This window comes from Miniopterus natalensis, chromosome 10 (assembly GCF_054644295.1).
Source record: "Miniopterus natalensis isolate mMinNat1 chromosome 10, mMinNat1.hap1, whole genome shotgun sequence".
NCBI classification, from domain to species: Eukaryota; Metazoa; Chordata; class Mammalia; order Chiroptera; family Miniopteridae; genus Miniopterus; species Miniopterus natalensis.
Window position 1 is genome coordinate 81934150 of NC_142090.1, and position 26762 is coordinate 81960911.

Genomic DNA, 26762 nt, shown 5'->3' on the forward strand with positions numbered 1-26762 from the left:
GGTAGTCCGCGTCGAGCTGGGGCGCCAGTGGGGCGTCGGAAGCGAGAGGCACGGGGATTGGCTAGTGAGAGCTAGAGCCCCGCCCACAGGTGGTGACAACAGGCGGCGGTCTTGCTACTTAAGGCGTCGTGGCCCCGTCCGCCCCGCCTTAGCTCCCGCGCTAGAGAGAAACATGTATCGTTTCCGATCGCAGCTCTTCACGGGGATTTCTGCAGCCGCCATCGCCCGCTCTCACCCACGCCGCTCCTCGCCCCTGTTAGCCGAAGCCTCGCCGCTCAGCCGCCCGCCGCACCGACGCTCGAGTAAAAAGTGCAGCTCCATTGGCTGATCCTCGTTGAGCTCCGAGTCTAGGCGGCACCGGGCGTCCCACGATGCCGAAGAATAAGAAGCGGAACACTGCCCACCGCGGTGGCAGTGGTGGCGGCGGCGCAGGGACAGCTTCAGCGACAGCGGCGACAGCAGGTAAAGCGGCCATCCCCGCCGCCGGCGTCCCGGTTGCCGGCCGGGTTGGCGGGTCTTTCCGCCTGGGGCACGCTGGGAGTTGTAGTCCTCTCTCTCCCGACGTGCGGGTCTGCCGGGCGCTGGGCGAGGCTGGCGAACTACAGCTCCCAGTGTGCTCTGGGGCGCCCCTCGCGCGATTTGGGGCTGGCGTGCGAGCCGCACTCCCGGGCGCAGGCGGTGGGGGCGGGGAGGGGCGGATGGGTCCTGGGGCCCGAGAGCGGGCTGGGGTCGGGGTTTCGCGGCGCTGGCCGGGGGGGTGACTGTCCTCAGAGGCCAGGGCCTGCGCTGGAGGGTGGGCAGAGCTGGGAGTGGCGCCCCTGCTGTCACCGGTCTCCTGGCCGCCTGCTCCAGCGTGGAGTTGTCGGCGATGCCAAACGTCCGCCGGGCTTGGACGCGCTCCGGGGTCACGCGGCCGGGCCTCGCGCCGCGGGGCGGGCGTGACGCAGCGGCGCCCAGGTGGCACCCGCGTGCCCACCCGCGGGGCCCGAGGCGCTGGAGCCCGGGGGCCGCTGTCCCAGCCCAGGTTTGGTCCGACCCCTGCCTGGCGCCCGCAGAAATCCCCGGGCCCCCGCTCCACGGCCACCGGGGAGGCGGCCTCCCGGTCCCCGGGGCAGACACCACGCGCTCTCCGTGCCGTGGGCTCTCTCAGCCCGGGGCAGGAGGTGGCGGGAGCTCAGGTTGCACTTGGCCCAAAGTTGAGTGTTTCTGTGTCCTCGCTGCCAAGTTGAAGGTTTTCCAGGGTGGGTAGGTGCCTGACTGAGTTCATGAGTCTCTGCTGCTAGTGACACAGTTAAGACAAAAGGACCCGAAGCAGACACCTCCACGAGACACCAAACTCATACCGAACATGAAGCAAACTGGGCAAAAGCATCTCAGTCATGGTTCTTTTGAGATTTTGAAGTTCAGCATTGGGGTCGCCTCCGACTGTCGCCTCGGAAGTGCTTCTAGTTATTAGATATTTGTCAACACTGTTGCCACTGATCCTCAGAAGGATACTCCGTTCATTAGGAAGTAGCCAGTTTTCTTGTCAGAGACGTTTGGAAACCGGCTTTTTAAAAGTTTCCCTGTAGGATCAGCGTGAAAGATTGTGATCATGTACGAAACATTTAATGGTTGACAATAGGAATGGGTTATTATAAATGCAGTGCTGTTTTCTTTTCTTTCTCTCGCTCTTTATTTGGATCGGACGCTCTTGTCCCTGAAGTTCGTTCCTGATCATCACAGGGTAAAATAAAATATTTTGTTGTGGCATCTGGTTGCTCTGTGAACTGAGACACCTCTTTACCTCTCTGCACTTGGTCTGAAACAAGCATTTCATTCTGTCTAGCAGGGCCTTATTAATGTTAGTCTTTAAGTTTGCCTTTTGTTGATGAAACAAATAAGGAAGGAGCAGCAGGCCGAAGCCATTTGGACATTGTGATGTTGCTAATGGCTCCTTGATGACAAACAAGCCTTCGTCCCCTTGGAGCTTCCTGTTGGGCCTCCTTCCTTCCTGGGACTTAACAGAATAACCAGTCTTACTGCTGCTGCCCTTTCCATTGCTTTCAGTTGGAAAGGTGTCCATAAACAGCGTATGTTAGCACGTATAAGAAATTGGAAAAGGCTTTGATTAGTTTATAAAGCTGTGTGCTTGGGATATCTGGAAGTTTGCGCTGGAACTTGCTAACTCTGCCCCTGAGAGTGGGGTGTGGGTGAGATTTACTTTTTTAAAACCTTGATTTGGTTCCATGTGAATGTACTACTCATTCAGTAAGTAAATGAATAAATAATAGTTGAGTAGAAGAGATGGAAAGTTGTCAGACACTTGTACCTAAAAGCCGCTTACCTTATTGGTCTTTTTAAATGACATCTGAAAGAAATGGGGTTCAGATGAGATCTTCACATGTACAACCAGAAGATAACCAGCTTCTGTTACTTTAATGGGTTTTCTATTTAGATTATTTTGTGAGTGGAGGGCTCCAGGAAGCTGATGAAGTTGACCTCTTGTACAGGTGTGCATACTTGGAATAGCAGTTAATTCGAAGAGAGCGTTTTTTAGGGAAGATCAGGGCCTTGTTAGTAAGTGAGCCCTCTAAGAAATATGGACCTGGTGTCCAGGGTTCCTCCACCTCATCGATGGCACGTAGGGTCGTGAGGTGCAGGATTCTGACGTGGATGTAAGGCGTTCATACAGGGTTCTTTTTTTTTTTTTTTTTTTTTTTAATCCTTTTACATTTTAGGAAATCACTGAAACTTAGAGAAGGGAGCCGAGTAAATCTGTCTAGGAATAGTCTTCTTGACAGTTTAGAAATAGGCTGAATATAAAAATTGTAAACGGGTGAATAAATGTTAGTAAAAGTTAATCGGGTGACTCAGCCGTTGCCATGACTTCAGGTCATGAAACAAGTGGAGACAAACGGTGACGTCACGGGTCTTGGTTGGCTGGTTCTTGTGCTGAGCACTCTGGTTAAGAAGTTTGGGGTCTTGGCTTCACTGCTTGTTTTCTGTGCTCTATGACTTCGATTGGCACAGGTCCTTCCCTTTGGGACAGAAAGTGCATTTGAAGGCTGCTCGCTTCCTTTGCTGATACGAAAACCTGCTAAGTTCTCTTCGGTTTTGATTTTTTTTTAAAAAAAAAAAAAACAACCTCTGTTTTAAAATGAACAACCCAGCAGCAACAGACTTAATCTTAGAGGATTTTTAAAAAACTTATCTTAGGTACAAATGATACAGATTTCTTGAATATAGGGACGTAGTGATATTTGGAAATCTTCAATTTCACTTATAAGGAAACGTGCTCAGAGGTAAATCAGGTCACTTTTGGCCAGAATTTGGGACTTGTTTGAATTCAGTGCTCGATGTAATTCATGACTGGGCAATCCTGTTGTTAATAGGAAATTCCTACAGGAAACAGAGACTAGAATGATACTGGGCAGGAATACAGGTTTATTACTTAGGTTAATGAAGTTGACAGAATGGTTCTAGTTTTTAAAAGATTTTCTTTTTTAGTAATAGCACTGATACTTTTAAATTGTTGCTAATGGTTAGACCCTTTCTTTTACAGGTAATTTAATAGGCTGTGTCACATACCAAAACTCACATTTTAAGCCTTTTTTCCCTTCTCATTTCAAGTTATCTATAAAACTGCCACCCTGTAACTCCTTAAATTCCCTTCACATGCGACACGTGCAGCCTAAATCCCGGCCCATTCCCTGAGCTTCCTGAGCCCAGCCGTGCTTGCTGGAAAACACGTTTGTCTTGTCTTGCGCTGACCTGTGGCGTCGTCTTTGTCTCTGGGCCTGTGCCCGTTGTCCCCGACGGGAAGCCGGGGCTCGGCAGTGCACCTTCCCCCTGCATCCCCGCTCTGGGAACGGGAGCTGCCGTCGGGGTGGGTGTGTTTCTGAAGGTGATGGGTGCTGTGAATTGTTGATGCTCTCAAGGACATCGTAGGTGAATTATTTTAGACATTTTTGTGTGGTCTTTTATAATATAATCCTCTGTCTTCTTAAATAAGTGCTGGGTTTTTATGACTGCGTTTCTCCTAAGTAAATACTGAGATTCCCAAGTTAGACGCTGGCACCCTGGCTGCCACTGACCCTGCCTCCCCCGCCCGCAGGGGGCCAGCGCCGGAGCGTCCAGCCCTTCAGCGACGAGGATGCCTCCATCGAGACCATGAGCCACTGCAGCGGCGACAGCGACCCCCCCAGCCTCGTCGAGGACGGTAGGCCGCCTCCCTCTGTTGGGGAGGGGGAGTTGTCTGGGAGCGAGGCGGATGGGTGCTGCCCCCCCCACCCGAGTGACAAGGGTCATTGGTTGCTGTTGTCCTAGGACCAGAGGCCCTTGACGAGGAGGGGACGCAGGAGGACCTGGAGTACAGGCTGAAGGGGCTCATTGACCTGACCCTGGACAAGAGGTGGGCCGCGCACGCTCTGCGCCTTCCCTGTGCCACGTGCGCAGTTCTGACTCAACAATGTGGTTTTTTAAAAGCCTGATTTGTTTACTTTGGATGTTTAAATGTTTCTTGTTTCTTTGGACTTTGGATGTGAATAGAAACATGCCTTAGAATTCAGATTGGTGGGCCCAGGTTAGGCGTTGTTCTAGCGGAATAGCAGGGGCTGCGTTTGGCTGTAGCCAAGGTGGCCTTGTGGAGTTAAAGGTTAATTTCAGCTAGGAAGGACACCTAAGCTTCCCTTGCCTCTTGTTCAGCAGCTTTGTTATGGACGTGAGAAATATCAAAAATAAGTCGTCTTCTTCCCAGTAGCCCTGGGACTCACTTAAAACAAATAGATTAAAATGCCCAGATGATGAAACAGGAACTCTAGACTTGTGGTGTTAAAGAAATGTGAGTTTACTTTAAATGTAGAGGGTCTTCCTGTGACATGTTATATGGTACTAGAGGGGAACTGTCTTGCCTATTGAAACCATGGAGTACTGTGCAGTCATTTAAAGTTGTGGCTGTAAACCATAAACGGAAACCTTCTGTGATATAAAGTAGCTTAAAGTCTGTGTAATAAGGTGAGTTGTAGATGAAAATGATATTATTTAAAATGTTTTTGCTCACTGACAAATAGATTTTTTAAATCTCTAAGCAGAGAAACATGAAAGGGGAAATGAGCTAAGTTTTTAACAGCCATTGACAGTGCACTCCAACCGGTCTTCCTTCTCCTACATTGTGTTTTCAACAGTGCGAAGACCAGGCAGGCGGCTCTGGAAGGTCTTAAAAACGCACTGGCTTCCAAACTGCTCTCTGAATTCATCCTGGAAAGAAGGATGACCCTGACCGACAGCATTGAGCGCTGCCTGAAGAAAGGTACCGTCCCCACGTTCGAGCTGCAGGCTCGGGACTCGCGAGGCACGTGCTCCCTTTGCGGTGCCGTTTGTTAACAGCACCGATGACTGGCTTCCCCTTACACCTGTAACCGGCCAGGGAGGCGCCGGGCTAGTGAAACTCGAGGCCAGGCTCATTAGAGGCTTCTCTCTGTGGTAAACAGCTTGAAACCAGGAAGGACGGGGTGACTGTCACCCTTCGTTGTGTCAGACCAGGGGGTGGCCGCTGTCATGGGTATGAGATGTCAACAAAAGCTAGTATTAAAAAATCCAGTCTCCATTTTTCTGAAATTGAAAAAGTGTCATAATTTTCTAGCTCATTTCCCCTTGTACTTATTTAAAACAATCATACCTGTGGCTGACATTTTTAGATTGTCCCTCGGAATATTTTAATTCTAGAACTTTATAATAGAGATTCTGGGATTCTTATTGTTACAGTAGTAGGACTTTCAAGACAAAAGAAAGGCCTTAAAGATTAAGTCTGGTATTACCAGACTTTTCCGTTTTAGGAGCCACCACAATTTAAAAGATTTGGAGCTGCCACCTTAATTATTTTGCCAAGTAAGAACATTTTGAAAAGAATTGCCTTCTATTATTATGACTTCATTAACAGAATATTTCTGGCACTAACCGTGTAGGAAGCACACGTCCCTTTAAATCGAATGAGATTCGCTTTATGCCCTTACCGTCCCTGCGCCTCAGGTGACCTTGGCCTTGCTGAGCCCGGCGCTCACTGTGCAGCGCGAAGCCGGGCGGAGACTGGCCCAGGCTGTGGAGCTTGTTGGTGCGTCTCTCATAGCAGAGCCACCTTTCCTGAGGGGCTGCAGTGGCTTTGTTAAAGGTGTTTCCGTGGAAACTGGCTCCTGTAAGGTGGTTGGGCTAGGTGACCTTTAAAAATTCCATTCCGTCCTGCACATTTTATACATTTTTAATTGATCATAATGTCACAACTTAAGTTCAGAATGTGCCCAAGTCCTTCAGCGCATGCAGTTCTCGAAAGAGTTAATTCCCATTTACCTTTATACTAACGTGTCTCCGCGCTTTCAAAGGATGCTTCATTCCCCCTCGCTGGGCCCTGGAGGTTGGTTTGCCCCTGGGCTGGGGGGAGTGGCGCCGGGGCTCCGGTCTGGCGGGGGCCTGGGGACCGCGCGTCGCTCGTCCGCTGGCAGCGCCCCGTTTTCTGAGCTGGGCGCCGCCTCCCTGCTCCCTTGAGGTCCCCGTCGATCTGCACTTTACCGAGGAGGGTTGGTTCGGGCACAAGAGCGATGAGGTGGGCCCGGGCGGCTGAGGAGCAGGGTCTGCATCCAGCTCCAGCTCTGCCGGGGTTTCGAGTCCCCGCCACAGCTGCCCCCGGCCTCCTCACAGGTAAAAGCGACGAGCAGCGTGCGGCGGCCGCCCTGGCGTCCGTGCTGTGCGTTCAGCTGGGCCCCGGCATTGAGAGCGAGGAGGTTTTGAAGACCCTCGGACCCGTCCTGAGGAAAGTCATCTGCGACGCAGCGGCCAGCACCCAGGCGCGGCAGGCGGTCAGTCGGGCTTTGAATGTGTTGGTCTGTCCGGGCCGCACACCCGGGCATGCGGATGGTGACAGGGCAGGCGTAGGGTTAGAGATCCTGGGACGGCCTGGGGGGGCCAGCGACGGGGCGCGTGATGAAACCTCACGGGTGCCGAGCACTGTTCACGTGGCCGCCTGGTCGGAGCCGCGCTCCCAGGGTTGGTGCCCGTGTGTGTCGCCAGCAGACTGTCTGTAGAGGCCGTATTGAGTCATTGTACTGGGTGAGCTGCACCTTGGTGATGTCCTGTACTCACTTTCGCCCCCTTTTTCCCAACAAAAGGCAATTATAGGATTCCCACCCTCTTTTCAACATGTTCCAAAATAAGTAAAATCTGAATGAAGTGCTTCTCTAGGTAAGAAGTTTAAGGATGATTATTTAAGTTTGATGAGATTTCTGCTCCTGGCTGCTTATATTTTGGAAGCTAAATTTTTTTGGAAGTTTCATAGTGGACTCTACATTAAAACAAATGAATATAAGTGATTTAAAAAACCTGTAGCAAGCTTAACGTGTTGAAGACTTTTAACAGGGAGATAGTGTTCTTTATCCCAAACGTCGGAGCTTCGTCTCTGCCTCGAGGTGGAGCTGAAGTTTGCAGTGATCTGCTAGGTGAGCGCAGGCCGGCCGAGAGACACGCGGTAACCTTCTGATGTCGTCTCCGAGTTTGGTAGCAGAGTTTGGGCCGAAATCCGCCCCTTCCCTTAGCTCTTGACCTGCAGTCTCCTCTCTTTTTAATACTGTGCTTGGAACCCAGTGTAGTCGTGCAGTTGAGAAAATTTTCACATTGAGTTACAACAGCAGGAAGCTGTAGAATTAATAAGATGACAAACATTAATGTCTGTGTGTTTTTTATTTTTTTAGTGTGCAACATGCTTTGGTGTTTGCAGTTTTATTGCCACGGATGACATCACTGTGAGTAGAGGCCTTTGACTGTAGTTACCTTCCCATTCCTAATTTAAGATGCTCATCCTACGTCTTGTTCTTACGCATTAGGAGCTGTTTTCAACTCTGGAGTGTTTGGAGAGTATCTTCTCAAAGTCCTACAAAGAAAAAGACACTAGCGTCATCGGCAGCTCCCCCAGTACAGTGCTCTACATCAGCTCGCTCCTCGCGTGGACGCTGTTGCTGACCATATGCCCCATCAATGAGCTGAAGAAAAAGCTGGAGATGTGTGTTTTCAATTTCATGTTTTATAAAAGCATTGATCGACATCTTTATGTGTGTTCACACAAGTAATAACTACTGTCTTCCAGGCACTTCCATAAGCTTCCAAGCCTCCTGTCTTCCGACGACGTGAACATGAGAATAGCCGCTGGGGAGTCATTGGCGCTTCTGTTTGAATTGGCCCGAGGGATGGAGAGTGTGAGTATCCTGTGGTCACAGGGACGAGTGGTCACAGGGACGTTGTCTCCTCTCGTCACCCTCACAGTGCAGCACGGGTGGGACCTGGAGCCTGGCCAGCTTGAGACCTGGTGACCGAGCACCTGCTTTTTGGCAGCAGCAATGTAGTTCTTTTAAAAACCAAAACCAGCCCTTGCTGGTTTTTCTCAGTGGTTAGAGCGTCGGCCAACAGACTGAAGGGTTCCGGGTTCGATTCCCAGTGACGGGCACGCACCTGGGTTGCAGGCTTGATCCCTGGCCCTGGCCAGGGCATATGTGGGAGGCAACTAATCGATGTGTCTCTCTCACATCCATGTTTCCCTCTCTCTCCCTTTTACTCTTTCCGAAAAGTAGTGGAAGAAATATCCTCAGACAAGGATTTAAATAAAGAAGAATAAATAATAACTGAAGCCAGTGGGGTTGGTAGAGCAAAACAGGTTCAGCAGCGCCATCTATTCACGGGAGCATCATGTTTGCTGCAGCCTGGAGGCTGCGAGATGGTTCAGATGTGGCACATTGAGGTGACTCAGGCGCAGATGCTTCACCATAAATGTTAGATGTGTGATCTATTAAGACAGCATAGGTTTGGGATCAGATGAGTTTAGTCACTGTTTTACTAAAGGTGGCACTTTATTTTTTTTAATTTCAGAGAGGAAGGGAGAGGGAGAGAAAGAGAAACATCAGTGATGAGAGAGTCATTGATCGGCCACGTCCTGCACGCCCCCGACTGGGGATGGAGCCCACAACCCGGGCCTATGCCCTGACCGGGAATCGAACCTCGATCTCCTGGATCCTAGATGGATGCTCAACCGCTGAGCCACGCTGCTCGGGCTAAAGATGGCCCTTTAGACTGGGCCCTGTGCTTTGCAGTCTCCCCGCACCATCACTCGTGGGTGCTCGTTTCCACAGCCAGCCCGGAAGTGTGTGAGTCTGTGACAGGCTGCCCGCTGTCCTGGTGGTGTCCACTTTAGCACCCATAGTCCTGTGCTCTAAGGACACCCTCGTCTCAGGCTTTCGGGACATTTGGTCACCCTGATTGTGACCTCTGTTAGGAATCTTGAGTTACTTACTAGGTCTTGTTAATTTAAGGAGAAAGACTGTTTCCAGAATGAAACCTCTGCAGCTCAATGATGTGACAGTGAGTAGCGTCCACTAGGGTGCGCCCTTGCTCTGGGCCTGTGTTTAGGCTCGAAAACTGAAAACTTCTCCCTGGGAAGTGTCTTTTCCCAGCACCACCTTCCCCCTCTTTTTTTTGAAGCAGAGCAGGTAGGAATGAAAAGGAAGTTGTTGATGCCATCAGTAGCTGATCTCTTTATGTGAGAAACTGAACTCAAGCCCAGTGATCAATTTAATTTTACGGAACGAGTTAATGGCTCCTTAACCTCAAGGCACAGAAATGAGAGTCCCAGTGTTTAACCTTTCATTCCTCTACTGGCTAGAAATGGTCATCTCTTTTTCTCTTGAAATGTATCTTAACAGTGATGCATTATGAGTGAACTCATAATGCAATTTAAATTATAGGTGTTGAATATGTTTACTTAAATTTGTGTAAGCATATATTCCCACCTACGTATCTCCTGTTCCCTGGCTTAGTAAGTCATGAGAGAGAGCCAGGAGTGTTTCATGGACCCAGGTCCTTGTCAAGGACAGAAATGAACTGGCTTATAAATACAGCTGAGTATTTGCTTGCTCTTTGTTAAAGAAATGAGCTTTCTGCAGGAAGCGAATGGGTGGAGATGGGTAGCTATGGGGGTGTTTAACAATCGAACCAGGTGTTGATCTCGCAGGGTGATTTAAAGGAGGGTCCTCGTAGCGACGTGTGGTGTGGAGTCACTCAGAGCCTCTTGCTGACATAAGTGTTTTGCGCTGTTACTAACTAGGGTATCTACCAGTGATGGATCTGCCTGGGATCCATCGTAGAAAAAGGCGATCCACTGCCTAGTTCTTAGAACAGATTCAGGGGATGCGTAGTTTTTTAAATTGTTGGTTTTTTCTTTCATATGTTTTAAAATCTTCCATACATTTTTTTGAGAATACTATAAAAAGACAAGTGGACGATGAAATGAGTAGAAAACTGCCAGTGCCTGAATGTTAGGATGGAGTCAGACCTATTGGAATTTAAATACAGAGATGAGTGTAACTGATCTGCTTCAGTGTCTCATCTGCTTAGGTACTTGCTTTTCTAGATACGATCTTCATGGGCGTTGTCTCCAGCTAACTCAGACCTGGGAGGCTGAGGTGGAGCATCTCAGGAAAACATTTGTTGGAAGAGTTGATAACATTCCATCTCTGAAGTATCGACAATAGGACAGTATTCGTGTACTTACTGGTTAGAACGTCTCTTGTGTTCATTTCAAGCTCATTTTCCTCCAGCATAACAATCTTTCTCATTTGAGATGGTAAAAGAAATCACATACTTTTCAAGATTAAACAGCTATATGTTTAGTTTGAAGAATGCCCAGAATAAGAGCTGCTTATTTTAATAGGATAAGCTAAATGGTTATTACCACTAAAGCAGAAAATACAGTCCTGAACTGGAGGTTGATCGGCTGAATAACTGAATCATCATTTAGTTTTTAATGTTGTAAAATGTAGCAAGGGAATAAAAACGCCCGAAGTAGAGACTTCATAAGAGTGTAGCCACTCAAACTGGTACAAAGAAGCCCCCAGTCAACTCAGAGCGACAGCAAATAGTGGTCATTCTGTGGCCTCCGTCCAAATGCGATAAAATATCTTCTTACCTTAAATAATGTGCCACTTGAGTTGTGCCTGTGGTGTAAGTGCTTCGCTGCTGGTTTGAACTATGGCCGGTGCATCGTAGATGAGCTATTGCGAGGGCATCACAGAGCGTGCACTGGAGTGAGACCAGTTGGGTCTGGGAACGTGTATGGGGCCCTGGGGAGCGAAGGGTAGGAGAGGAATCGACCCACGCGCCCCTGACCTGCTGAATTTGAAAGCCCGGGCCGTCCTGACCACAGCAGGGGCACAGTGTTTCTCGAGTGCACCTGGATGTGCTTGGAAGGGGATGCTCGTTTCGTGGGAGTGGGTCCCCGTGTGGTGAGGATTTCCGGGTTAAATTCTGCAGGGGAATAAAAATAGGTTTATGCTGCCAAGATCAGTGAGGCAGCTTGGGGATTTGTGTTGTCTGGGCAACGCTGCCGGGTGTCTTCCATGGCGGACTGTCCTGGTTGGCGCTAGAAGACATTGGGGGGAAGGAAACCAGGGACAGACGAAACCAAACTTTTCCTCACCAGGACTTTCTTTATGAAGACATGGAGTCGCTGACTGAAATGCTTAGGGCCTTGGCCACCGACGGAAATAAGCACCGGGCCAAAGTGGACAAGAGAAAGCAGCGGTCGGTGTTCAGAGACGTCCTGCGGGCCGTGGAGGTGAGCCCCTGAGAGCCGTCGGAGCTTCAGGCCAGACTTCACCCTTGACCAAAATCATTTTCTCATTTTAATACTGAGCGGGTTTTTAACAACAGAAATGAAAGCTGCTATTTTTTCAACAAACACAAACTTAATTCTGATGTGTGAAGGTATTCTTTTATTGGGTTTAAAATATTAAATTGTCATAGTGATGGAAATGTATTTCACTGCTGTGCTTGGCCTTCACGTAAGCAAGGTGCTTAGCCCAAGCATACTTGGTGTAGAGTTTTCTGTGAATAGTAAGTTATTCCTATCTCAAGTATCTCTTGGATATAAAGGGCCGTTCTTGCACTAAGTACATCACCAAAGGGTCGTTGAGCCTGACCTGCCTGTGAAATTGGAATGGGAGTTACACGCAGATGTGAGGGTTCCAGTGATTCTCATACGTAGCCTGCTGAGCTACTGTCTTCCCTTTAATCTGTGTCTGAAAAAGTAAAACCTAGGGTTTAAATTAGCATAGAGATCCTCTGGGGTCTACCTTTTGGGTTAATGATATTTACTCCGGGTTTTAGAATCTAAAAAAAAAGGCTAACTTGAGCAGACGTCCATCTAAAAACTCGTCCTACTCTAGCTAGTGTGGCTGCATCCCCGCGTGAAGCCAGCTGCTCCCTGACTATCGGGACTATCCCCGCGTTGGAGCCCTGTGGCCGCAGGCTCCAAAGACGGGAATGGTTTGTAGTTGCTCAGAAAGTCGTGACCACAGAAACGGGGTATGTCCTGGATGTCCTGGCCAATACAGATACTTCACTTTTTCTTCAACTCTGTTTAGTGCTGTTGAAAATTAAAAACTTCCACAACAACGCAGCTCGCTCTGCTCTGTGGTCTCAGCGCTTGGGGCTGGGTGTTGTACTGAGTCACCTTTTGAGTCGGTAGCGAGACCAGTGATTGGAGATGTGACCAGCTGTTGTGCTTTTCGGTCGGTTTTTGTGGTTACGATTTTGTAGTGAGTCCTCCACTTCGTAAACGTGGATCGAGCCTCAGTGTGAGACTGAATGTTTATCCACACTGAGCTGTGCCTTCATCTCTCACAACTGGAGAAGTGGTGCCCTCCTGGGGGGGGTGCTTCCAAGTCTGCACGTCTTGGGGACAGAGGCCTCAGTCCAGACCGTCTCCTTCACTCACTTCTAGGTGCGCAGTCTGTCTAGAGACTGTTTATGTAGGATCTCTTCAGCCTTTTATTTTCTCTTATAATTGTGGTTTTTCTGTTGTCTAGGACCGGGATTTCCCAACAGAAACTGTTAAATTTGGTCCTGAGCGCATGTATATCGATTGCTGGGTCAAGAAACATACCTACGACACGTTTAAGGAGGTCCTGGGGTCGGGGATGCAGTACCACCTGCAGGTGAGGCGCCTCGAAAGGAGGGGCGGTTTCGGGCGTGGCCCCCCCGGCTGTGCGGGGAGCTGCATGAACACGGCGTCAGCACCGTGCAAACAGAAAGCCCGCTTCTGAAGGTGACAGTATCCTCTTGGCTGTGCCCGGTGTCCCCTGGGCGCGCACGTTGATGCCTTGTGTGGAAACAGCGGGCGCAGCTCCCTCGGTCCAAGGCCTCGGGAACAGTGTCTCAGGGAGAACAGTCGGGATCCACGTTTACGCCCCGCGTCACTTGTGTCCGTCAGATTCCACTTTCTGTAGTAAAACGCTGATGTTTAACTGAGCCTCCTCCCCTTTTCTCTCCCGAAGTCGAATGAGTTCCTCCGCCACGTGTTTGAACTTGGCCCCCCCGTGATGCTCGACACCGCGACGCTCAAAACGATGAAGGTCTCCCGCTTTGAAAGGGTGCGTCTTACCTCTTGTTTTCATCAGACCCCAGGGCCCCACGCAGCGCGGCCAGGCTGTGTCCTGCGGCGCCGGGCTCGGCTGGGCCGGGCTTTGGTTCTTCCTGACGCACCTGGACCGGCTCTACCCAGAGGGGCCCACATGCAGACTTCCAGCCCACACCCAGCTCTCTCAGCATAGGGATTATTTTCATTTCCATCTCTTACTCTATGAAGTTTCTATATTTAAGAATATTAACACAGTGCTTCTTTGGTATCAGATAACTGAGCAAGTACTAGGCTCATTTTACAAATGAAACTGAGCTCAGAGAGAGTCATGAACGAGGAATTCATTTCATTTTAACATTTTAAAATTTCTTATTTTTACTGGGGTAAAATTCACATAACAGAGCATAAACTATTTGAAAGTGGAGATTCAGGGCATTTAGTGTACTCACAGTGTTGCACAGCCGCCTCCTCTGTCCAGTTCCAGATGTTTTCACCTCAAGAGGAGACTTAGAACCATGAAGCATTCACCCTCCGCCCCCTCGCCTTTTCCGGCCGCTGGTAACCACTAGTGTGCCTTCTGCCCTATGGACTTACTTGTTTTGGGTGTTTCGTGTCCTGCCTGGCTCTCTTCACCTAGATCACGCTGCTCAGGTCCACCCGTGTTGTAGCAGGTGTCCGTGCTTCAGTCCTTTTGCTGGCTGAGTAGTATTCCATTGTACGGACACACCCGTGTGTATCCATGGAGCAACTGGTGGAATTTGGCCTGTTTGCACTGTCCCCTGTGGATGGTGCTGTGAGCACTTGTGTGCGGGTTTTTGTTAGAGTAGCTGTTCTCAGTGCTCTTGGGGACGTGCTTAGGAGTGGAATCGCTGGGCCTTATGGTTGCTCTGTGTGTAACGTTTTAAGGCATCTTGTTCGTAGCGCTGCCCTCTTTCACAGTCTCACCGCCCTGTGAGGGTTCCTGCCTCCACATCCTTACCAACAACGCTCGTGACCCCCTTTAAATTTGCCGTCCTAGTAGGTGTGAAGCACTTATGATATTTTTATAGAATTTTAAATTTAACCATTTTTATGGCTACATCGATTGTTGGGTTTTTAATAAATACTTTGGTGCGCATCGCCAGGCCCCTTCCCGAGTCGTCCTGTCCTTCTCAGTTGTTCCCAGCAGGGAGTGAGAGCCGTAGCTACTGCACACTTGACCGCCTGGGATCTTATAGTTTAAGGAGCTAGTTAGTTTAACTGGCATTAAAATAGAACTTCGTCGTATTTTTTGTAATTGACAGCATGGTTGGAATATTTTCCACATGAGTTCATGATTTGACATTTCTTTGATCGATGTTGATGCCCCTTTTTTATTTTTACTTTTTTCACTGGAATTTTCTTAATAGAGATACCCACTAACTATCATGTGTGCTAATTTCCCCCTTGTTCGTTTTGAATGTGTGCGTTTTATAAACATGTAAAATATTTACAGAGTCAAATTAGTTTGTTTCTCTCCCTTGCCATTTGTATTCAATTTTTTAAAATTTTGTGAGACCTCCTAAGCCTTTGTGGGTCACAGTGTTTTCCTTTCTCCATTTCAGCATTTATATAATTCTGCAGCCTTCAAAGCCCGAACAAAAGCTCGAAGCAAATGTCGAGATAAGAGAACAGATGTTGGAGAATTCTTCTAGATTTTCTGCATTTGAAGACTACTTCCTCATTTCCAGTTTTTTCCTTTTGTAATTTCTAAGATATTTAAACTCTGTAGACAGTTTTTATCTCGGGTCAACACAGATTGCTTTTGTAGCAGGGGTTGTGTTACTTGTAATTTAATGTATAGTATTGCAAATAGTGAGTTCTGATTATTGAATATCCTCTGTAAATATTGTCAGTAAACCATGAATAAGATGTTTGTAATGTTAGATCATTTCTATTTATGAAGAAAGCAAAAACATTGTATTCCACAATAAGAAAACTATTAGCCAGGATGAAATATTCTGTGGTCGTCAGATACTGATTTAATGATACAGATATTACAAGGTATTTAATTTAAGATCTTAGACAAACGAGTTCTGGTTACAGTTTTGGGAGCTGGTTCTTCTGGAAAAGCTGCTATGTTTTTCATTGTAAATGGAACCTGATGATTTTAATTTTGTCGCTGGGATCAACATAGGGAACTCAGCCCGGCGCGCAGGAGTTCTGGCATCGCAGGGTGCTGGCCTTGACTGCTGGGGGCAGTGACACTAATTCCACCTGTTGTGTAAGACCTGTACTTTTATTTTGAAATAAAATTCTTTTCACACTAAAAGTTTCTTTCCTAATAGAAGAAACATTATTTGTGGGTTTGAGGTACAGGGTTCAAAATGATGAAGTTGGGGAGGGAGGGAGACGACAAACATGAAAATAGGTGAAAAGTGTGACTATATCACGGGGATTCCGGTTCCCAACTAAGACGACACCGGCTGCTAGGTGGCCCTTCCCTATGAAAAGTGTAAGGGTTCTGACAGTGTGGCAGGGTTTGTTATTAAGCTCTTTAAATGACACCGCACTAGCAGCATCTCCAGAAGTCACAGGCGTCGGCCCAAAATGAGGTCGGTGCTCTGACCAGTCACAACCTGTCAAGCACCCTCCCGCCTGTGCAGGACCTGGCTGGACCCTGGACGTGGGGACCCGCTTAGTCCCCACCCCCCCGGGGGCAGGATTAACACTTCCCAGGGTGGTTAGGTTCCAGGACTGAGCAGCCAGCCAGCGCCCCACACCAGACCGTCCGTTGCCTCTTCAAAGCAAGGAGGGCTTTCGACAGACCAGGTAGTGTGGAGGCTGTTTTTAAAACACGATAATTAAAATACTAGCTCACAAGCATTTTCATGTTTTAAGAAATTGGGCCTGACTTCCCGGTATAACGTGCTTTTGAACCCATCCTCGGGTAGAGATGAAACTTAAGACAATGCCACTCCTTTGCCCCAAAAGTAGAGTGGGGCCCAAACGCAATATTGGATGTAACAAATTTGGTGGAGCGAACGTCGGGTGCTCGACACGCAGTGTGCTTCGGGGGCGGCTGGTGTCCCTCTGGCCCCAGCAATGGCAGGTGGGACTATAAAGCCTGGGGATCTGGAGACCTCCCAACCCTTGGCTGGGGCAGGCAGTCTGGGGCCGCCTCTGGCTCGCGGGCTCTCCCGTCTCCTCTGCGGTGGCTCCCACGTCCACCAGGGGGCAGAGCCGCTTGGCTTGTGCGGGAGGGAGCCCCCGGGCGGCTGGGGGTCCTGAGAAAGGACCCTGCGGGCGCAGAACTCAGAGCCCAGCCTCTGCAGAGGAAGCTGGTGGGACCAAGTGCTTCCACCCCCTCCGTGGGTCTGCGGCCACACAGCCTCCCGTCGCCCTTGTTTCCGCAGCTAGCAGCGGCCAGGAGTCCTCTGACCTGCCGTCGTCCTGGCCACAATGTCACGACCTTGCCCTGCCCGGGTTTGCTGCAGTCCCTGTTGTCCCGGAGGCCTGCGCGAGCTGGTGTCACAGTGGCGGCGGCAGCCTGCTGGGGATGTTCATCTCGGGGAACACATCGGCGGCCCTGCTGGACCCCGGGCGGCCTCCACGGTCACAGCGGCCAGACAAGGACACGAGCTTCAGTAAGAGCCCGTCAGCGCCCGCTCAGGCCCAGGCAGGCCGGTTCAGTCTCAGGCATGGTGTCAGTGACACAGTTACTAAAAAAAAGCCTTAGCGGCCATGGGGGAAAGTCAGGACCTGGCATCTCGCTGCTCGGCTGAGTCTCCGCTGGATTCAGACGGCCGTTTGGGGGGTTCAAGGGCCTCGGGAGCAGCGTCGTGAGCGGGAGGAGAGGAAGCGCTCGGATTTCTTGCTGTGGTTGCTTCTGGATAGTTTGGGTTTTTCTGTCCTGGTGACGTAGCAGCCAGAGCTCACTTTTTTTGTAAGTAACGTGCATGCTGTTAGGCTCCCAAGACTGAATTACGATTCTCGAGGCTGCCATGCTTTTTGCTGCATGTGCTCTGTGCTTTTTTTAGCTTTTGATGGAAATGATTTAGACTCGGTTTGAAAGAGTACCTCCTGAGTGTGACGGGGCACAGACTCAGTGGACTAAGGGACGCATTGCCGCGACCCACTCCCTAAGCTTGCTGTTCGCTCTGTGGGAGGCCCAGGTGTGACTCCTGGTACCGTGGCAAACAGTGAGCATTATTTCTGGGCCTTGATGCCAAGGACCGGTGGGAAAAAATGAAGAGCAAAGCCCTTTTTTGTTGACAACTATCTTTATTTGTCAGAATATTTATTTGTAGGTAGCCCAAGAATTCCTACACAACAAAAAGAGTGAGCTGTGAGCACGGACCTAAACCAGAGGAAAATGAAACTACTTAGGCGTCTGAGCTCAAAGTATTGGAAAGCGTTTCATTAAAAGGAGGCTGCTTTGCCCTGGCCGGTTTGGCTCAGCGGTTAGAGCGTCGGCCAACCAACTGAAAGGTCCCAGGTTCGATTCCGGCCAAGGGCACGGACCTCGGCTACAGGCTCGTTCCCCGGCCCGGGTCGGGATGAGTGTAGGAGGCAGCCAGTCGACGTCTCTCTCTGTCTCTCTCTCCCTTCCACTGGGTCTGAAAAGTAATGGAAAAAATATCAGGTGAGGATTTAAAAGAAAAAAAAAGCTGCTTTGGTCAATCTTAATGAACGAGTTTGCATGCAGGAGTTGGGAAGGAGGTAGAGTTAGCTGGAGGCAGAATTTAGTATCTGGCTTCTCCAGCCTTGCTGTTCCCACATGCCCTCGTAGGGAGATGCCAAAGATAGCAGGAGCTGGGTGTCAGACAGCTGCGGGCCTGGCGTTAGGGCCATGTGACCCTGTATCCATTTACTGGTGGACTCGTTTGCAGGATCTTGGCGGCCGCACACACCCAACTCAGTTTTCTCTACCTGTTCTTTATTTTTCATTTGCACGATGCAGTTAATTCAAAACCACGTCTAAATAGCATCCGGACACTTCCTTTCCGGGCACTTCAGAGCTCGCTCTGCGCTGTGGTCTCAGCGCTTGGGGCTTGGTGTTGAGTCACCTTTTGAGTCGGTAGCGAGGCCAGTGATGTGGAGATTTTATTAGCTGTTCTGCTCTTCCGTAGGTTTTTGTGGTTACGACTTTCTAGTGAGTCCTCCACTTTGTAGACATTGATTAAGCCTCAGCGTGAGACTGAAGCACGGGAATTACATTCCTAGAGGGGGAGCTGGGCTCAAGGATGGGAATGAAGGCAGATCCAAAAATGAACTGTGCCTCCGTCCGCACGCCTGAAATAGCAGCCGTGCTGGGGCGATGATCCCAGGATGTGACTCACAGACTCTCCCCCTCATCACATGTTAGCATTCGGGGTAATAAAGTAAAAAGAGCCCAGTCGACGTGTCTCAGTTGGTTGAGGATTGACCCATGAACCAGGAGGTCAGGGTTCGATTCCCGGTCAGGGCACATGCCCTGGTTGCAGGCTCGATCCCCAGCAGGGGGGTGCAGGAGGCAGCCGATCAATGACTCTCATCATTGATGTTTCTCTCTCTCTCTCTCCCTCTCCCTTCCTCTCTCTAAAATCAATAAAAACATATTTTAAAAAACCTTTTAAAAATAAAATGAAAAGAGATGGTAAACTAGAAAACATTTCTAGAATAGTTTAGAAATCTGTGGCCATGACATCGGCCAGGACTTTGGTTTCATCTGTAGAAGGGTGACCATTGAGGGATCTCTAAGGCCCCTGTGTTCTATGGGATGCTACTGTGTGTGTGTGTGTGTGTGTGTGTGTGACTTCCAGTCTTTCCCTTGGGAATGCCCACGAGGGATAGTTATAGTTGGAACCAGTGATGTCAGTATCTAAAGAGCTTCAGTAGCATCATAACTAAAACAGTCAGGGAATTACGTGTCCTTGGTCATTAAAATTTCAGCGTAACTGCAACACCCTTTTGAGTTTTTGACTTTGAAAAAAAATTTAATTGACCTGTGCTTTTTCAAACATGCTGTACTTTTGGGTGAGGGTTTTGGGAACATGCGTTTTTACAAATACCAGTAGGGTTAGGTATTATCCAGACATTGCTGAGTTTCGCTGTTCCAGAGTGAGTTTAAGCTGCTCAGTAAAACGGCTGGTATGTTTTTCAGACCTTCTCTAGGTGTTCGCATCTGTTTTTCTTCTCTGAATTTGGTTTCTCCTAACTCTATTTCTCTTCCCTCTGTAGCTGGGTATTACAGGAAATTTTAAGAAATGGGAACAGGGAATAAAGGTGTGGCCACAATCGGGTGGCACAAGGTTCTTGACTCTCCTGGCCTCCAGACAGATGTCACGTGGGAATTGTCAACCTCAGTTTTATTTCTGTTCATGTGCTTATTATGAACTGCCTCAAATTCTTTGAAAACTGGCGAGATGAAGATCCTAAGTAAAACACTGTAGGTGTCCCAACTTAACAGAAGTCCCTGGCTTCTGAACCTGGCACGAGGCTTGTGAAAACAGATTGGTGCCAACCCTTGGGGAGGGGGGGGGCTCAGCCAAATAGGGAAGTCAAAGGTGCAAGAGGATAAATGCTATAAAATATTCTGCACGTGTTGATGGAAGAATGTACAAGATCCAGCCGGTGCGCAAAGGAAAGACAGGGTGACTCTCGGAGGAGGCGAGGTCTGAGCCGAGTGGGACAAGGACCGGGGAGGGGCTTGAAGGACAGTAACCCGGGGGGACGCACGAACTCTGGATCTCGAGGCCGATTCCAGCTCTGCCCCCAGCTCGAGGTCACTTTCCCCATTTGCGGGAAGGACTGAGATAGACTAGAGGGCGCCTCAAATTCTCTCCAGATCAAGAAAAATCCCGCGCCGTTTTTGGACCCTTTCTAGGAAAAGGGCCGTGGAAGGAAGGCTCTGAAGGTAATTGCAGTCTATCTTCCCGGAGTCTTCTTTTCACATAATTAATTCAAAGGCCACAAGGTCTCCGTCTGCTACGGAGAATCTTAAAATAGATTTTGGACCATTCAAGCTTTTGGGTGGGGCTTGGCTCTCTGCTGTCATTAGGGAGCATTGCCTGAAATGTAAACCTCAATTTAAAATGATTTATCGTGTTGTGGCCTCGATCTGAGGAAACTCGGGGAGGGCACCGCAGAGGTCCTGGAGTCCAGGTCCCGCAGCTGCAGGTGCCTCTTCGTAGCCTCTCAGCTTGTCCAGTTTTGTCCTGAGGACCACAGCCAGCCTCCAGTGGCTAAAGAGCACAGTTTAGGTAGAGACTCATATACCGTTTTGGGGGACAGCCCCGTAGTAAAGCCTCATGCGACTAGAATGGCTTGCACTGCCCTGGCCGGGTCGCTCAGTGGGTTGGCGCGTCACCCCGGCACGCCATGGTTGTGGGTTCAATCCCCGGTCAGGGCGCATATGAGAACCAGGCAATGACGCATAAATGAGCAGAGCAACACACCAATGTATTTTCTCTCTCTCTTCCTCTGTCTCTCAAATCAATAAATTAAAAAAAAAAAAAAAATTTAAATTTCTCTCTCCCTTCCTCTCTGAAACCAATAAAAATGAAGGAAGGAAGGGAAGAAAGAAAGAAAGAAAGGAAGGAAGGAAGGAAGGAAGGAAGGAAGGAAGGAAGGAAGAAAGAAAGAAAGAAAGAAAGAAAGAAAGAAAGAAAGAAAGAAAGAAAGAAAGAAAGGATTCTCAGTAACATTTTCTCGCCTCAGAATCTTTAGAGCCATAGGCTGAGGAGCCTCATTTTATGTTCCTAGGTGTTTAGATAGTCTTTGTGCCCAAAGAGTTTGAGTCCTTTCACCAGACTATGAACTACGTGATAAAAGGGAAATACTTTAAAATCAATTACAAAATAAAAAGGGGGCCCCGGGGGAAATATAGGCGGAATGGAGAAATCCGAGGAGGAAAGAGTGTGTGCGGACAAGGGGGGCAGCCGAGGCGCTGCACAGCTCTTCAAATGGGGCCTCACGCTGAACTGAGCCTCCTGGCAGGCAAGGGAAAAAGGATAGGTGCAGCCTGGCCGCTGTGGCTCGGAGGCTGAGCATGGTCCCTGCACCACAGGTCACTGGTTTGATTCCCGGTCAGGGCAGGTGCCTGGGTTGCGGGCTTGATCCCCAGTAGGGGGCGAGCAGGAGACAGCGGGTCAGTGTTTCTTTCTCTCATCCATGTTTCTCTCTCTCCCTCTCCCTTCCTCTCTCTCTAAAATCAATATAAACATATTTAAAAAAAAATAGGAACAAAGTTGTCCCCATGGGAAATATTTTCTTCTGGACAAGCAAAGTTTTTCAGGGCCTTCCATTGGAAATATCACGTGTGGGGGAGGTTCTGACAGGCTTGTCCAGCTGCCCCTGGGCTGTCATTCTTGTGATGTGCCCCCCCACCACAGGGCCACCTCGCGTCTGATGTGGTACTTTCTTCCAGGGGCGATGCGCCGCTCCTCCCTGGACTCCGGCGTCCCCACCATCCCCGAAGACAGGAAGCTTTATGTGGTGGATTCCATAAACGACCTGCACAGACTCAACTTCTGCCCCTCGGGATCCCAGCACCTGCTCCGTACGTGCCCTCCGAGCCCCTGGCCCTCCCAGCTCCTAGGCCCCCTAAAGCCGGCAGATGCTCCCCTGGACTGTGGGTGTGGGGAGAGCAGGGGGCCTTGGAAGCGGCTTGCATGAGAAATGCGGCTGATCCTTAGGCCATATTTGCTTTTGTTCCCTGAATAGCCCGCAGGGGGTGGGCTTTCTGGGCTCCTAAGGGTTTCTTTCCCTGGAAGGGGTGGGCTGGGAGTGGGTCTCCCACAGGCTGTTTGTTGCGCTTGTCCTGGCCACGGGCAGGTCACTGGGGTGCCCCGTGTCCTAGAGACGTCTCACTTCACAGTGAAGTGCTGAGAAAATGTTCCACATGTTTATCTAGTTTTTGTTGTTGTTGTTTTTTAAAAAAAATTTTGTTGGGCAAAAAAGTCAACTTTACTCTCTGCTTACAAAAGACAGATTGCCCCAATTAAAGGGCTAAGGGGGGCAGGGAGAAAGCAGAACAAAAAACCTGCTAAAGACTAAACGTGCGCCTCGTCTCCTGCGCATTGTGACCGATCCCAGCAGAGCACGCTGAGCCCCGCCTTTCCCAGCCGAACCGCCCGCGTTCAACCCCGGGGGTTGTTTCATGTGCACACTAACCTCACACTGTCCCGATCTGCATCCTTCTAAATCTTGCTTTTCTCTTCAAAGTGTTCAGGGTTTCCACCTGTTTTAATTGCAGTCGGTCTCAATAGAAGTAGGTGTTTGGGTGCCTGCATATGTTGCTGCTTTGATGAGGAAGCTGTTGAGGGGGTGACGTAGGACGCATGGGACATGAGCCCCCGTCCGTCTATAATCAAGCAGCAGAGCGTGTGGGACCGAAGCAAAGCAGGAAAGGGTCGAAGGCTCTCCACTGCCCAGGTTTCTGTGTTTCACGTTGTTTAATTTGGGTGTCATCAGGCAGCCCCCAGAATGATGAGGGTCCGTGGTCTGGGTGAGCCAGGCTGTTTTATAAGCATCCTGCACCCTCTGCTCAAGGGCAGGGCACTGGCCAGGGCCTTGTCTCCAGAGCACGTCCGTCCTGAAAACCAATTTAAGAACCAAAATACACCGGGGCCATTTTTTTAAAAATCTTTTTCTTTCCTATTTATTATTATTATTATTTTGTAAATGTTTTTATTGATTTCAGAGAGAGGACGGGAGAGGGAGAGAGAGATGGAAACATCAGTGATGAGAGAGTCACACTGACTGGCTGCCTCCTGCACGGCCCTGACTGGAGATGGATCCCGCAACCCGGGCATGTGCCCTGACCGGGAACCGAACCCCAATCTCCCGGGCCCCAGGTCGATGCTCAACCGCTGAGCCACGCCAACAGGGCCACAACCATTTTTGGTTAATACGGGTACAGGATTCACTGATTTTTTTCTGTCGTGAACGAGGTTCCTGGGAGATGCCCCAGCGTGTCCAGGCTTTCGACCCCCACAGGTGACCCAGGCCCAGCTGTTTTCACTCTGAGGTCCCTCTGGGAAAAGGGCAACAGAGTCTTCGCTCTGAACCCTTAACCTCTTGACCCCTCCCTCCACCAAAGAAAAATCCGTGTTCTGCTACTTCAGCGTCAACAGGATCTTCAAAGAACTTTCCAAGGTGGGGTGAGGAGCCAGCTGGGCCCTGCTTATCTCTGAATATCAAGTAGGAGTAAAGGATCCCCAGAGTCTTCCTTGGGCATCAGTCCCTCATCCCTCCCTAGGGACGGTCCAGCCCTGCTGACCTGTGTGGGGGGAGCCTTGGTGAAGGTCCCTGTTGTCTGTTTTGGGCCAGCCCTAGAGGAGAAAGCCGCGGATGCCGGCGCGGGCGCGGGAAGCGGAAGCTCGGGTCTGCTCCTCCTGGGGCTGCTGGTCGTGCTGGTCCTCAGCCTGGCGCTGGTCTCCTTGGTGATATTTCTCGTGAGTAAGTACCGCGAGCTGTCCTTGCCTGTGCCGCTTCCTTCGCAGCTGGCGGTTCGGGTGAGCCCGCAGGCCACACGTTTCCGCAGCACTCGAGTTTCTCTCGGGGAGCCCCCAGCGGTCAAGTGGTAGGAGTTTATTCTAGTTCATTCTAGGCTTTCTTTTCTTATTTTAATTTTTTTTTATTTAATCCTCACTTGAGGATATTTTTCAGAGAGTGTGGAAGAGGGGGGAGAGACAGAGAGAGAGAGAGACATCGGTGTGAGAGAGACACATCAATTGGTTGCCTCCTGCACCAGCCCCGACCGGAGCCAGGGATCGAGCCTGCAACTGAGGTACGTGCCTTGGTCGGAATTGAACCCAGGACCCTTCAGTCCGCGGGCCGACGCTTTAACCACGGAACCAAACTGGCTAGGGCCATTCTAGGTTTTCTTAACCCATTGCATAGATTTTTAAAGAAATGTTTTTTAATGATTTCAGAGAGAGGAAGGGAGAGGGAGAGATAAACACATCAATGATGAGAGTCATTGATTGGCTGCCTCCTGCAAGCCCCCTGCTGGGAATCGAGCCCCAAACCTGGTCATGCGCCTTGACCGGGAATTGAACCATGACCTCCTGGTTCATAGGGTGACACTCAACCACTGAACCACACTAGCCGGCCCAGTGCATAGATTTCTCCATTCATTTGGGCCTATAGCATGGAGTCCCACTCGGTTTCCAACTCCTTCATGTGCATCAGTCCTCTGAAATGTCACCCCAGCACAAACAGATGCTTCAGACATGGTCCTGCGTGCCTGCCGGGCGGGGGTAGTGACTAGTTAAACTGCTGGGAAATTTCAGGTGTGCCTGCTGGCATGGGAGCAGCCCAAAGGGATGCCTTTCCCTGTGGGGTGATAAGTGGTGAGATGAAGGACCATGATAATAAAAAGATGCTGCATGTGGGGTGCTCGCTGTCTCCCAGGCACCTGCTGAACACTTGATGTCCGTCTGCCTGATGCTGGACTCAGGCCGAGAGAGATGAACGGACCTGCCCGAGGTCACACGGCTCACAAGCGCTGGCTCGGGGCTCAAAAGCGTCAGAAGCCTCCCATTTTAGTACCATTGTGATGCTGCTCTCGTAGGAAGAGGGTTTATTTTATATTCGCGTCTAGCGTTGTCTATTGACGGCAAAGTCGTATTAAGGAAAAGAAAGAAGCCTGGCCGGGCGTGGCTCAGCGGTTGAGCATTGACCTAGGATCCAGGAGATCGAGGTTCGATTCCCGGTCAGGGCACATGCCCGGGTTGCGGGCTCGATCCCCGGTGGGGGGCGTGCAGGAGGCAGCCGGTCAGTGACTCTCTCACCATTGATGTTTCTCTCTCTCCCTTCCTCTCTCTGAAATCAATAAAAACATATTTTAAAAAAAATGAAACAGAAAGAAGACTTGAATAAAGAGGTGTCTTTTTAATGGACAATGACTCTGTGCCAGACACATAAATCCGTTAACTTAAATCGTGCTCTGCCCCTCAAGGTTGAGCCTAGTATCTCAGTTTCACTGATGAAAGCCCATGGTTCAGAGAGCTCGGCTCTCCACGCACTCCCAGCAGAACTGGGCTTCCAACCCGGGCCTGACTGGCTCCGGACACACTCCACTGCCCCAGGTCGAGCAGGCTGGCACCAGGAGTCTGGAAAAATAAGTCACCTGATAGGTAACCTCAGTCATAGTCACCTGATAGGTAACCTCAGCCTGGACAGGTCTCTCCCGCCTCTGGGCAGCGGAGCTGCTGGCTGTCCAGGGCTCAGCCGAGCACCATCGTGGGGCCCGGACGAGCCACCACGGGACACACTGGACACCAAGGTAACGTCCTGTTTTCCGTTTTCAAGTTCAGACTGGAAACAAGATGGACAACGTGTCGAGAAGACTGGCGGCTGAAGGGAAGGACATAGACGACCTCAAGAAACTCAACAGCATGATCGTGAAGCGACTCAACCAGCTGGAGTCGGAACAGAACTAGGGCGGCGCTATTCCAAGGGCCCCCGCTTTGCTGGGCGTCGGGGGGCCAGGAGCCCAGCCCAGCGTTTCCCATTCGGCAGGCAGCCCATTGTCCCGACAGTGAGCCCGCCCTGGGGTCACAGCCCTGCCACTGGGATGGGAACACTGCGGAGGCCAGGGGGTGGGGGACAGAGGCCACTGGCCCTCGTTTCATGGCCAGTCCTTCTACTTGAATGGGGGTAGGGGGGTGGCTGGAGTGAAAGACACCCAACAAGAAGCAAGAGGCTCCGGCCCTATGCGCACACTCCCCTCCAGGGTGCTTTGTCTACAAAACAAGGTCGCTGTCCCGGCGTGGTTCCCGGGGCCACCCCCACCTTTGTAAACTCCCACAGTGAGCGACAGCGTTTGTGTCCAAGGGAACCAGGTGATCGATCATCTTTTTAATAAAAGATATTCTGCCCAGGGGGTTAAACTTGGACTCCTTTCCCCAGGGAGGGGGATGGGTGGGCTGCCGAGCCGGTTGCCTCCTGGCATTTGCTAGTCGCTGGGTGTGTAAGGAGGGGCCGGGTCACGAGAGAGGCCGTTTATTCGAACAGTGCTTAGTGAGCTCTGTCTGCAGACGGCCGGCTGTGGAGACACTTACACTCAAGTGGGGGCAAAGGAGGTGGATCCTTACATACAAATGCAGGGCCTTTGTTGACTTTGTTTCTCACGGAAAAAAAAGTCCTCAGTACCCTGCTGGTTGATTTGGAAGAAATCTGGTCCGTCTGTGGCCTTTACTCAGCTACAGCAGGAAAAGGTACATCCGGGATATTTGGCACCTGCCCTGTGTTAGCACAAGAGGTGAGGCACACGGCTTATAAGACAGGGTGTGACAGACATGAGCTTACGCAGCACACGAGTCCTAGACAATCTTTAATATAAACGTTGTGCTCGTCTATGGAAGAATCTGTGAAGATTTCATCA

General features: G+C 50.1%; 3 protein-coding genes across 3 annotated transcripts; all 3 read left to right on the forward strand.

Annotated features, from left to right (window-relative positions):
- Positions 1–162: 162 nt before the first annotated feature.
- LOC148092310 (uncharacterized) lies at positions 163–328 on the forward strand. The gene has a single exon (XM_087821266.1). It carries the CDS (start codon positions 173–175, stop codon positions 326–328), a length of 156 nt encoding a protein of 51 aa, XP_087677392.1. The 5' UTR covers positions 163–172.
- On the forward strand, positions 281–15719 carry IFRD1 (interferon related developmental regulator 1). Its single transcript, XM_016198295.2, has 12 exons — positions 281–462; positions 4097–4201; positions 4309–4393; positions 5166–5290; positions 6673–6830; positions 7719–7769; positions 7851–8026; positions 8111–8219; positions 11492–11626; positions 12879–13007; positions 13347–13442; positions 15013–15719. The coding sequence occupies exons 1-12, from the start codon at positions 372–374 to the stop codon at positions 15100–15102; spliced, it is 1350 nt and encodes a 449-aa protein (XP_016053781.2). The 5' UTR covers positions 281–371; the 3' UTR covers positions 15103–15719.
- Positions 15720–16946: 1227 nt separating this feature from the next.
- LSMEM1 (leucine rich single-pass membrane protein 1) lies at positions 16947–25818 on the forward strand. Its single transcript, XM_016198338.2, has 4 exons — positions 16947–17034; positions 21798–21929; positions 23702–23830; positions 25688–25818. Exons 1-4 carry the CDS (start codon positions 16947–16949, stop codon positions 25816–25818), a joined length of 480 nt encoding a protein of 159 aa, XP_016053824.1.
- Positions 25819–26762: the final 944 nt, after the last annotated feature.